This window comes from Drosophila innubila (genome assembly GCF_004354385.1).
Source record: "Drosophila innubila isolate TH190305 chromosome 3L unlocalized genomic scaffold, UK_Dinn_1.0 0_D_3L, whole genome shotgun sequence".
Taxonomy (NCBI): domain Eukaryota; kingdom Metazoa; phylum Arthropoda; class Insecta; order Diptera; family Drosophilidae; genus Drosophila; species Drosophila innubila.
The window spans coordinates 4,250,742-4,264,180 of record NW_022995376.1 but is presented as its reverse complement, the minus strand read 5'-3'; the positions used below and the strand labels follow the sequence as shown (position 1 = coordinate 4,264,180).

Below are 13,439 nucleotides of genomic sequence, written 5' to 3'. Positions count from 1 at the left end.
ACAATTTTCAAATGAGGCCAAACAAACGCTTCAAATGATCCAAGTGTATGTAGTTCATATAATAGAACATGGACACATTGCGAGCAATTGCATCCAGCTTCAATGCCTCCTGCATGCAATGTTCCTGGCAAAACAGAAGAGATTATATATAAACAAAATAAACAAATTTTTGGAAACGGATATACAGTAGAGTCTTTAAAAATACAATTCGCTTCAGAAATTGTCCAGAAATTAAGACATTAAAGCTCTAAAATAGTAGTTTATATTCTCGAATTCCCTTTTCTGATGTGTTGAAAGATTTTTGTTTATCTCAAACTAAGAAAATAAACAAAATAGAAGAGGAAAAATAAAAAAAATTTGATTTTTATAAATAAGTTTGTTCGGTTTTAATTTTTTAGCGATTTAAGCTAAAAATATTTAAAAAAAAGTCACATTAACTTAAATAATTATATTATTTTTTCATATTATTATATTATATTATATTATTTTTTAAAGCAAAGTTATTAGAAAACGAAAATTTTTTGTACATGTTCAACTTTTGAATTTTAAAATAAATAAAAAGTATATGCTTTGGGAAAATTTAATTAGAATTTTCAAGAATCTACTGTAGAGTCTGTACCACTTTTATATAAACAGTTATCCTAATAAAAGAAAATATTTTTATCTTTACAACTACTCAAAAAATTAAGTGGTTCCAATTAGCGAGAGTCTACTGTATTTTTTATACAGAGTATTTACCTCCATAAAAAGCGTGGACAGCGATAGATTGCAATCGCAGCTCATGCTATAGCGCAGACGAAAGAAGTGCAGTCCCTTGATCACGAATATATCAGATATGTCGGGTATATTGTTGCCAATGCCGATCTTGACCAGCAGACGGACCACATTGCGATACTTGACCATGCGCTCGTCATGGATAAATTGCATGCGTGGCACAAAGGGACAGAAGCTGCGATGATCGTACTGCGGATAGACCTGCAACAAGGCCAGCCAATAGTAGACGTTGTTGCAGTGCGTCCAGGGTGGACCCGAGGGCACAAATGTGGGCAAGGGAAACTCGGCGAACTTGAACTGCAGTGCCGGCAGAAAGACAAAGGAGATGATGCTCGGCATGCCGCTCTCACGTTTCTCGCATGCAAGAATCTCATGGACGAATCCCTGATCTCCAATCTCATGGGTGCGATAGCTCAGCTTGTACTGCACTCCATTCTCACAGTAGATGCACTTCAACTGATTGATCGCATCTCGCAGATTGCCGCGTAGCAGCAACTGTACATTCTCGGGATTCACATAGTTCTTGGTGATCATCGGGTGTGTGGAGGGAGCATAGAGATTTATATAGCCCGGCTGGGCGGCATTGAAGATCGGCGTCACGGGAAAGGGCATATGGAAGCGCAGATATTGCTCGAAATCCAAAGGTACATCGATCTTGGAACCTCTATAAAAGGTCGCCGTCGTCAGCAGATGTTCCAACACAGACTTGTATATCGAATCCTTTTTGCACATGACATCGCTTATTCGTTTACATATATATTCAGCATCCAGCAGCCAGTTCGCATCGGTCTCGTCGATCTCCATGAGATCTGAGACCCATTTAATGCCCTCCTGGAAATATGAATAACCCGCGGGGAGAGGCTCGCCGATTAAAGCTTCACTTTTCGCAATCTTCTGATCGCTCATAATGTAGTGCTGTCGCAAACAGAGGCGTTCACTTTGCACTGAGCTTGAGGAACGAATAAAATTATTTGTATGTATCATCACTCGCTGGATAATTTGATATGCGCCTTGTTTATACAAGCGAACAGCATTATTAATTGGCGCCAAAACAGTGTATCGATATTGCTGCTGCAGCTTTTAATGTCGCCAGCAATTCAACTAAACTCTATCAAAATAATTATTTGATTATTAAATATATCGATAAGGCGACATCGTTTTGGCGCCCAACATGCGTGCCGCTTGCAGCACTGTTTCGTGCGAGTAACTCTTGTGCGATAGTATCGATGCCATGGCATCGATAACTTTGCGCACAGCTGATCGCTTGGTTTATCACGCGTGCGATTCCGAAGGTGCTTTTTTTTTATTTCGTTATTTACAAAGCTTGCAGAAACACAAAACAACCAGGACAACTACGTGTCGCACAAATGTGTAAGCAAAGCAACAGCAAACAGTAAATTCGCTGGTTGAAGGTAAGACTCAAAACGAGACGCCGCTAAACGTCATCAAATACCAGCGCAATAGAAATAAGAACAGCAACAACAACAACGCCAACCCGGTCAACGCCAATTAGAGCAACAAGAACAACAACAACCACAGCGAAATTTCACTGAGTCAGAATCATACCATTGTTTGATAATGATTGAATTGTACATTATCACAAGCTCAACGCTTCTGATGATTGGCAGCCGGCGTTGTACGAATTGTTGTTGTTGCTCGAATTGTTGTTGCAGCTGCTGTTTATATTACGTAGACGTGGCGCAATAGAATTTAATCTTTGTGAAGATACGCTGATTTAGATATTTATTTATTAATATGCAGATAATTCCACATAGTATTTTGGCATGGCCGACCTGGACAACAAAAAGGCCACGCCCCTGGTGTCGCCGCCTTCTGCCACAGCGGATGCAACTGGCAGCGATACATCGGAGGAGGAAGAGTATCTGGATAATAGCATTGAGTTGCGTGGTTATTTAAGCAAATGGACCAATTACATTTATGGCTGGCAACCACGTTATATTGTACTCAAAGATGGCACACTCTCCTACTACAAATCGGAATCCGAGTCTGACTTTGGCTGTCGTGGCGCCATCAGCCTCTTCAAGGCGACCATTAAGGTGGGCAAGTGCTTTTAATTGAACTAATCAACAATCTAATGGGTGTGAGAGTGTCAGAGCGTCAGAGTGTGACTGTGTGACAGTCTGCATGTGTGTGTGCGCATGTACATATATTTATTTTAGGGGTCGACCCCAAAACAAAACCACAATCAATGCAGCCGCAATCAATTAACGTTTGAATTTGTCGCCACCATTTGGTGGTTGCAAATATGCCATAAAAGTGACTGAAATAAACCAAATTCAAGTCATCGATGTGAATACCCTCCTGCCCAGCCCACTTTCCATCCAACTTGCACTGCTGCCTTACACTCGCCCAAAAGGGGGCGTCCCTCAATGGCTTACACTTAATCTATTTTTATACACTTGCAGCGGGTATAATATTATTCTCACGAAGTGTGTAATTATTGCAGGTGTGACAGACAGTACTATATAAATTATTGAAATTCACTATATATTACTGTATCGTATAGTTGCCATGGGAACCATCGTTCGAAAATCAACCTGTAGTAAGAAAAACTTTGCTATTTCTTGAGATATCTCAACCAATCTTATAAAATATATATTGAGTCATGCCTTATACTTCCTAAACTAATATAACTAAAATCGCACTACCATATCATATAGCTGCCATATGAAAAATCGTTCGAAAATCAACATTTAATATGAAAAACGTTGCTAAATTTCAAGTTATCTCAATAAAATTTACAGATTATTGATTTAGTAATGACTTATACCTCATGATCAAATTTGTTTAAAATCAGAAAACTATATTATAAAGTTGAATTAGGATAATTAACCTTTAGTATGAAAAACTTGGCTATTTTTTAAAGTTTTCCCAAACAAACTCACAGCTTGTGTACTTAGTATTGTCTTATAGGTCCTAAAAACATTTAGCTAAATTTGAACTACTATATCATATAGCTGCCATAGGAATTATAGGTCGTAAATCAAGCTAGTAGAAACAACTTTTTTATTACTTGAGATATTTTAACCAAACTCACAGCTTGTGTATTTGATATGATTATATTATTTCAGACTAAATTTATTTAAAATTAAACTACTACATAATATAGCTGTCATAGAAACGTTGACTCAAAAAATTATAAACAAGGGTATTAAATCTTCGGATTGACGAAGATAAACTTGCATTCTTGTTATTGTAAACAATGATGATTCATTGTTTTGTTTACTCTCTGCTTTTTGCAGGCACATGAATCCGATGAGCTGCGTTTCGATGTCGTCGTCAACAATCTGAACAACTGGTGTCTGCGCGCCGAGACGAGCGAGGATCGGATGCACTGGGTGGAGGTGTTGCAGCTATATAAGGAGGGCACGGGCAGCACGGACACCACCTCGTTGCGTCGTCATGGCAGCACAATGTCGCTGCAGTCCAATACGATCTCGTTGGCCAGCGGTGGCAGCTTGAAGAGAACGATACGCAATCTACGCGAGAAGGTTGGCGAACTGGAGACCTTCAAGGATATACTCTTTGGCCAAATTGAGACACTGCAGCGTTACTTTGATGCCTGCTCCGAGCTAAACAAAGCCAATGCACAGCCATTGGATCTGGGCGATGGCTTAAAGCCCATTGATTTCAGGGTAAGAATTGAGGACGAGTTAGGAATACTTTTGTAAGAAGTACAAAAACTTACAAACAATTAGATACCAAAAAAATATGTAGAGATTAGAAAACTAAACGAAAAGTAAAGATTAAGGGTACAAAATCTAGGAAAATGTAAAAGGAAAATCACACAAAGTACAACATTTAGGAAAAATCTGTTTTATTGAAATTAGTTGAAATTTTAATTTTTTTAAGGTGGACACATTATTATAATTATTGAAGATAATTCTAAATGAAAGATATTATACGTTGTTTTTTTTTAATTTAATACGAAATTTTTACAACATATTAAGCAGTAATAGAATAAAGTGTAAGTGTCAAAATCAAAAATAGCTTATTATATTTCACGCGATTCTTAAATTTTCCTTTCAAATTTTTTGTTTACTAAATTTAGTTTTGTACATAAAAATGTTCTAAATTTTGATTTTAAAATTAGTTGAGATTGTAAATACATTATTTAAAATATTGTTGATAATTCTAAATGAATGATTGATCAAAATGAGATGTTTTTTGTTGTTTCCTTTTTAAAAGCATTTCTGAAATTCAAACAAATTATTAACCAATAGAATGAAAAAGTGTAGTAGTCGAAATCAAAAGTTATTTAATAAATGTCACGCAATTTAAAAATTTACCTTCCAAATTTTTTGTTTACTAACTTTAATTTTCATATAAAAATGTACTAAATTTTGATTTTCAAATTAGTTGATATTAAGTTTTGTTTACCTAGTTTTTGTAACCAAATCTTGGCATTCTGCGTATTATTTAGTTTAGTTTTTCTAGGGAATCAAGAGTGCAGCATTACAGAAAAACATATTCAATTTCTTATACGTATGTATTTGATTGCAGGGCGAGTCCATCACATTCCGGGCCACAACATCTGGTGTGTTGAGTACATTGCAGCATTGCCTCGAAATCATTGCCGAGAATGATGAATCATGGAAACGCAAATTGGAGCGTGAAATTGATAAGCGTCGACGCGCCGAGGAGCAGAATAAGTAGGTTGAACTTTTGTCCGTGCTGGAAATTGTGATGTGTCAGCTAAATTATTGTTTTCTCTTTTCGATTGCAGAAAGTTCAAGGATGAAATAGAAAAGCTTAAGCGTTTATCATATCCCGGCCCAGACTTTGAGGTAAGTCTAGCAACAAATTCACACGCTTTTTTCGTCTTTTTTGGGCCAGCAACGCGTTCATGGTCGATTTGATTATGCGCTTAAGTGAAAAAGTTAAGCAAATTGTAAATACAAACAATAACCATTGACGTTAGACACTTGCAACACGGCAACAGAGACGCCCCCGCCCAACGTCTGCTCTGGCAACCAGTTTTATGGGCCAAAAATAAACTTGGACGTGTTTGTTGATGGTTGATTGTTGATTGTATTACAATTTAAGTGTACGCACCAAGTGTGCCACATGCCGTGTTATTATTTAAACAATTTGTTGATTTGTTTACTGTAGTTTGCTCGCACTATATATGTGTATCTATATATACTTATAATTACAGTGATAGCCATGTTCTGGACGTTGAGTCCGACTGGTTTTCATGTCATGTTCCTGATTCTTATCACACATTATTTTATAACTTTAATTGTCTCTTTTTCCTGTACAATTATTTGTTCAATTTACATCCGCAGGTCTTTAATTGGCCTGGCTTTAACTATACTTCTATATATAATATTTATATGTTTTTATTGCATTGACAATTGAGTTCTTTTGATTTTGTCACCTCCATTTCCTGTTGCTTGTATTGACTCCACTTACTGGGCTTCTTTTTCTCTGTTTCCATTTAATCCCCGAGTTCGTTCACTTGGCATAACAAAAAATGGACTCGGAGCATATTAAAGTTAAACTAATGGACACTTTGAGGTTGCAGAAGTTGTGTATAGAGCCAATATTACAGTAGGTCATGTGTAGTTAACTTTGGCAAGCCTCTGCTTGCATTGGCAATACTTATACCCTTACTGCAAGAGGGTCTAACTGAAAATGCATTTAAGAAAACAACTCAATTTCTTAAAATTGTATTTATAGAAATGTAGCATTTATTAGTGAAATTTCATGTTTTTTTTTATAACATTTAAACTCTTGGATTTATCTTTTCGTTTTATAACAATACGCTGTGAGCCTCTTGAAGTTGTAACAACCTGCGGTGCAACTTCAGATATGGTTGCACGCAGGCTGTAAGACTGTCCAAAAGGATCTTTCTAAATTGCCTTACTGTACTCAGTTGATAGTGATTATCCGCGACTATCATGCAGGTTAGATCGTCGTCACTAATCTCTAACAACTTTAAAAACCCTTCGATTCGGTTTATTCTTTGTTTGAGTTTCTCCTTTTTGGCAATTAGATTGCGTTCACGTTTCTTTTGAAAATATATATATTTTATTGCCTCTTCCGAATTATCTAAGTTCTGTTGTTCGAGTGACATTTTGATATAACTGGGAATTTTTCTTGTCAACTTTTTAAGTATGTTTTTGTTTTTTTTTTGTTGTATTAAAATAAAAAGTTATGCACCAATCGAATAAATATGTCAGACTGAGGTTCGTTTTCTCATCTTGCTTTTAAAAGCCTACTTTAGCTACGTACAAACTTAGAAACTATTCAAAATTTAATATTATACCATATATTAAATACGCAAGTTTATTGGTTAATTTTTCACACTTAAACCTACGTATTCCATTGAATAATGGTCCGAATAATAATAAGTTCTCTTTGCTAATATTAAGTATTCAGGTATAATATTTTATTAGAAATTTATTTATAAAGTTACAGCATTGTATTTAAAATAATCTTTTTACTTTCTTGATAAACTAATATACATTGGTTTACCTTTATACCTTTGTTAATAAAATATGGGATCTTTTAGACCTAGTTATATATTTATAAAAACATCAGACCCTATTTAGATCTTGTCTAATTTATTATTTAAGCCCTTTTTCAGTAAGAGCATAGCTAATTCGTGTTGCGGTTTTAGCAAACACAGCTCTTGTTTGAAGCTGGCTTTAATGTGATTGCTTGGGCTGGTCAACAAGAGCCGTTTAGCTCGTAGTTTACGGCTCGCAGCTTATGGCCCGATTGTTAGTTGTTCGTTGACCACATTGGTCAGTCGTCGGTCAGCGATCGGTTTGCGCACACGTACCAAAATCATAAACAAATTGGTGAAGAAGCCCAAACTTAAAACGATATAAACTGTAATTGTGAAATTGTCGTTGTTGTTGTTGCTGGCCATAATATACCGTTGAATTGTTGTAGTTGTTGTTACGGCACGTGCCTGCAACTTGGCCAAATTAACAAAGTTTCCATCTGAATTCGTTTTGGGCCAATTGAAATCTCAAGATGCCCTCCGTGCGCTTTCAATGGCGTCGCGGCTTGAAGCTGCAACATGGCAAGAAGAAGATTGTGGTATGTGCCCCAGAAAGTGGCATCATTTGTGCGAGTGCTCTCTACAGTGATAATCCGGCACAGTTAAATCCTAGCTGGACCCTGTACTTAAAAAAAAATAAGGGTCTTTAAGCTGTTCAAAAAAAAAAAAAAAAGCTACTCAAGAAAAGAAAATTAATGTGTAATACAATGAAAAAAAAGATTTATTGACTTTCATCAAAAACAAAAAAAAAACCGCTAATATTTTGATCTATTTAAAAAAAATAAAATAATAATTAAATTTTAATGCTTTATTTAATAATATTAAGTTGTTCCCCTCTGGCAAAAACTAAAAAAAAAATTTTTAAAGTTTTATTTTAAAATTGCATATTACTTAAACGTCAACAAATTTATTTATTACTGTCATTTAAAAAAAAAAATGCAAATTTAGTACATATTTTTTTATTTAAATCAAAAATAAGAGTTTAAATTTTTAATTGGCTCTATAAATTGAAAATAAGTTTTTGTTTTATTTTTTGCGTGTGAAGTTTTTCCAAAATAAGTACAGGGTCTCTCAGAGTCGGGTTCTTTCGACTGTAGTTTTGCCTACTAGTTATTGAAATGCGTGTAATCCTTTGCTTTAAAAGCTTTTAAGCTTTTGTTGTTGCGCTCTCTCGCTCTTTCAGTCACTCTCTCAATCTCCCTCTCCCTCTCTCTCTCTCTCCGAGTCGGTTAACAGGATGCTGACGCTTTTTGTTGCTATTTTTGGGGCAGCAAGCAACAGTTTGTTTTGAGTTCTCGCGTCTGACGGAAGGATTCGCTGTGATTGTCGCATTGCTGTTGACGCTGCTCTGTAGCAGCTGACCTCTTGACCTCACACACTTGCACACTCTATCACCCACTCTCCCACACTTTCTCTCTCTCTCTCTGGCAAATTGCTGCTTTCAAGGAGCGTGGTAAGCAGAGAAAAGCTGTTGAATTAATGGAACGCGACAAATGACTTAATCGTTTCAATAGTTTCATTTCACATCCTGTATCCTTGTTAGCTGCTTCAATTCCCCTTTTCCGCATTAATTAATACATTTCATTAGAAAATATGACAATTTTCTATGCACGCGCCAGCTATATAGAATTTATGAGCTCCAGACGAGACTCGCTTTTAATATTCATGGCACAGCAAAAGCGCGCGCCTTTGTGCACAGTGTACACTGTACATATTGTATGATATGTGATGAGTGTCTATTATGCTCAACCAATTAAACATGCCGTCACTGTCTTGTCTCTAGCTCCCAGCTTGGAGCTTGGGATACGTCATTAATTTATACACATCACGTTCTCACATTTCTTCGGGTTTGTCCAGTTGAGCGTCATTTAAATGAATTAGGCCGAGCCTTGAAACTTTTTGTTTTGATAAACTTGACTTAGTTATTTTTGGTGTTCTTATTTTTTTTGGTTTTTTTCCTATTTGCTTATTTTTTTTTTGTGTTGTTTGCTTAGAAATAAAATATATTGTTTATTTACTTATTTCCGCTTCTTAAAATTTGTATTTCATACTGAAACAAAATGCTGTTGTTTGTCATTCCTTAAACTTTCATTTATTTTAATGTGTTAAATTTATTTTCTAAATTTCTATACAAAATTTTTTTACTTAATTTCGCTTTTATAAATTTTTAATTTCATATATGGTGTTTAAAACAAAAGGCTGCTATGAAACGGGTACTGGGCATTTAAATGTCGATCAACTCGACTGTCGCGCTCTTGTTACTTGTTACTAATTACTTGATTTTTCTCACTCTCTATTTTGCAGGAGGGTCCACATTCCACATTGCCCGAGGATGAGTTCTTTGATGCGGTTGAAACGGGCCTGGAGAAAATCGAGGAGGACATGCAACTGCGCTTCAAACTGAGACTGCAATCGCAAATCTCGCAAACGTTGGTCAACGTGCCGCACGAGGCCGTTGCCGAGGGCGAGGAGGCACGCGAGGAGTTTGGCACCGGTGCCGAGGCGAAATCTCACGCCCTTTGGCCGGAGGTAAGTCGGAAATTGTGCACACATTGCGATTCTAATTCAATTTCAATTTATTAATAGATCGATCGCGTGTGCAAGGAGCAGCTGCACTATGCACGCGAGGGTGTTGGCCAGGACGGCAATGGTTGGCAAATCTTTGCGGATGAGGGCGAAATAAAAATGTACAAACGCGAGGAGGAGGTCAACGGCATGGTTATGGATCCCCTGAAGGCCTATCACTCGGTCAAAGGAGTCACAGCGCGCGAAATGTGCCATTATTTCTTTATGCCTGAATTCCGCAACGATTGGGAGAGTGAGTAACACACTTTGCTCTCAGTGAACTACAACTAAAGACTGACTTTTCTCTTTAATTTACAGCCACGCTGGAAGATTGCACAATATTGGAGAAAATCTCAGCGGATACATTGCTCTTTCTGCAAACACACAAACGCATTTGGCCCGCCAGCCAACGTGATGCACAATTCTGGTCGCATATGCGCAAAATTAATGACGGCCTCGAGCCGGAGTCACGGGACATGTGGGTTGTCTGTAATAACTCCACGGATTATGCCAAACAGGAGGTGATTTTTGTATAGTTAAAAGACAGAGCTGTGAAAAATTGTATTCATATTTAATAATCGATTATACTGATTTGATTGTAATCAATATTGATTTGAATTATTTCAATCTACAATCTATTTAAAGCAAAATCCTATTGCAATTGCAATTTTACTTACTGATTGTAATCAATATTATGACATTATGTAGAATTACAATCCACAATCAATTTAAACTATTGCTTTAAATGAATTTCAGATTGAATCTTTACAATTAAAACAAATGTTTTAATTTTTGCTTTAAATCAGCATATAAAATATGCAATTTCAATCAATTACAGCTCTGTTTAGCGCCATAATAAATAGATTACTAATTTTGTTACTCTTAATTCCACAGTCGAAGAATGGCAAATGCGTACGCATCTTTCTGACGGTCATTTTAGCCTGCCAAACATTTTTGCCGGAAGATTATGTCAAGGGTCAGCCGCTAAATCGCAATGATCTAACCTGCAAAGTAACCTACTGTTCTGTGGGTGCGTATAATTGTATTAAATGAAGTGTAATTGAATTAATTAACTAATGTTTGGCTTGATATTGCAGTAAATCCCGGTGGCTGGGCACCAGCGAGCGCCTTACGTGCCGTCTATAAGCGTGAATATCCCAAATTTCTGAAACGTTTCACCGGCTATGTGATAGACCAGTGCAAGGATAAACCAATAATGTTCTGATATTTTGCCATAAGCAAAGAAGCAATCAATCAACCAATCAAAACAAGCATATGTTAATCGTCTAATTGTCGTTTTGTAATTTAGTTGGTAAGTTGCAACACACACACGATCTTAAATCCAGTTTTATACACGTTAACCGTTGTTAGTTGACTTTTGGACCCGCCCTCGTCCTATCCTATTCCCCAGTAACAATACTACTACTACTACTACGATGTAAATGTGCTTTAAGTGAAATGTTAGATTGTTCATTTTGTAATCCAAGTAAACTTGTCTAGCCTTAAGTTATTGCTAAGTGATAAAACAAAGAAAACAATACACACCCACAAACATTGTATAGCGCTCTCAGCTCTCAATGTGTTGTAACTCGATTTGAAATGCTTTAAATGCAACAATTGCAACAAATATCTGTTTGTTTTTAGGAATACTATAATTACCCAATTAAGTTTTGTTCATTTCGATACGCCTGAATCTATATAAATTAGTCTCTGTTCTCTTTTTATCACACAATCAACAAACCTTTTTTTTAAGTGTCGAATGTAAATAAAAGCGATTTATTGTTAACTCAACAAATGAAATGGTGCACTGCAAAAAATAAAAGACCAAGAGTTTTGCTTAAGTTTTCGTATTTTTATCAATACGTCTTGTCATTTATTTCGACCACAAATTGTACACAAACAAATGTACATCAACTGTGCTGTTTTCATATTCTTTTTTATTTTTTTTTTTCATATATATTGTTCATAAGTATTTTGAGTGGAATTTTACAACTTGATTTCATTTCTATTATATTTTTTTTCCTTTTTATTCAAATTCTTACAACCAAGTTAATTTCAGAATTTGTAAATGCCTAAAACTGTGCAGTCTGAAATGTTGCATAGCCGAAAGAAACAATGTCTGAATAGATTGTTTAAGTTAGTTAGTTGCTTTAAAGTTCATGCTTTATAAGTACTCTTAGTATGTCTACAACATTGCCTTTAAATCGTATTATTCGTTATAATGTTTAATGTATTTGTTGTATCATATTGTCATGTAGAATTGGTTTGGTTTTGGTTTTGCCTTTGCATTGGTTTCATCTTTGAGCTATTGCAAAATAGAATCATATATTTTTATTCGTCTGATTTGGTTTATAATTTGGCAAACAATTGGATTCGCTTGAGCTGCGGTTGCTTTGGATTTCTATGCTAAATTGTGGTTCTATGAAAATGCATGCTGGCTTACGACTTTGGCTTTCTCTAAATATTCCACTAAATACTTTATGATTTGTATAATCAAATGACATCATATATATATTTATCTTACGATTCTTAGCTATATACAACAGTTTCATAAACTATTAGATGCATATTTGGTTTGGTTTTATAAATTAATTTAATTCATTTAAATAACTAGCTAACATTTCCATTTACTTTTCACTTACAAACTGATGCAAAAATTGGGGTTAAACACAAAAAATTCAACTGAATTTACTACAAATATATTTCTATATATGTGTTTATGTATTTATGTTATGTAAGTGTGTATTTGTATGTGTTTATTCACCGTTAAGCACAAAGGCCATATATATTTTTATACAGTATTATGTGTTTAATTGCACATGCTTAACTTGCATTTATTTTAAAAAATATTAAATTCTAAAGTCTTTTTTTTTGACAATTAAAGAAAGAAAATTTTTTATCATAATAAAGTAAATTTTTTTTTAAGTGTAATTTAATTTGTGTGCAATTAAACGAATTATACTTTTGTTATTATTCATTTATTTCGTCGCTTGTCTTTTTATTGTGATTATGACTTGTTCTTATGCTCTGCAATCGAGTGTAACTGGGATACCCTTTCCTTCTAGTAGTTCTCTTAGCTATGCAAAACATTTTAACTGCGGCCTGCCGCTGTTTTTTTTTTTATATTTGTTCTTTTAACTTTTCTTTACATTAAATGCTTAACATTAATTTATGCATAATATATTATAATAGTATATATAACTTAATACTTGTTCTCATTGTTTATTGTTTAAAGTTTTAACTTATTAATTATGCAGCTTTTCAAGTCCAACTAAGCATAATCAGTATGTAAATAAGTCTTATTGTTTATATTTATTTTTCTTCATTGTTTTATTTTTATTCTTTTGGGCAAAATCAAAACGCGCTCGAAAAAGTTAATTTTATTCGATTTTTTTTGCTGTTGTTGTAAATAGTTGAACGGCTGACACATTAATTGTTTTTTAAGTTTACTGCGTTTTCAATATTTATTTAATTAGTTGTAGCTCGTTAGCTCATTATTTATTAACAATTTATATTGTAAAGAAATGCAGCTCTGGCCGCTGGCTAGTGTGTGTGTGTGTGTATA

At 35.0% G+C, this 13,439-nt stretch overlaps 1 protein-coding gene across 2 annotated transcripts; it reads left to right on the top strand.

Annotated features, from left to right (window-relative positions):
- Positions 1–2,018: 2,018 nt before the first annotated feature.
- LOC117787248 (ceramide transfer protein) lies at positions 2,019–11,715 on the top strand. 2 transcript variants are annotated; one of them, XM_034625730.1, is made up of 10 exons: positions 2,019–2,186; positions 2,550–2,831; positions 4,038–4,430; positions 5,299–5,447; positions 5,522–5,582; positions 9,614–9,838; positions 9,896–10,127; positions 10,193–10,395; positions 10,769–10,904; positions 10,972–11,715. In XM_034625730.1, exons 2-10 carry the CDS (start codon positions 2,559–2,561, stop codon positions 11,097–11,099), a joined length of 1,800 nt encoding a protein of 599 aa, XP_034481621.1. In that variant the 5' UTR covers positions 2,019–2,186; positions 2,550–2,558; the 3' UTR covers positions 11,100–11,715. The 2 variants fall into 2 exon arrangements, with proteins under 2 accessions (XP_034481621.1, XP_034481620.1); XM_034625729.1 differs by having other exon boundaries at positions 2,536–2,831.
- Positions 11,716–13,439: the final 1,724 nt, after the last annotated feature.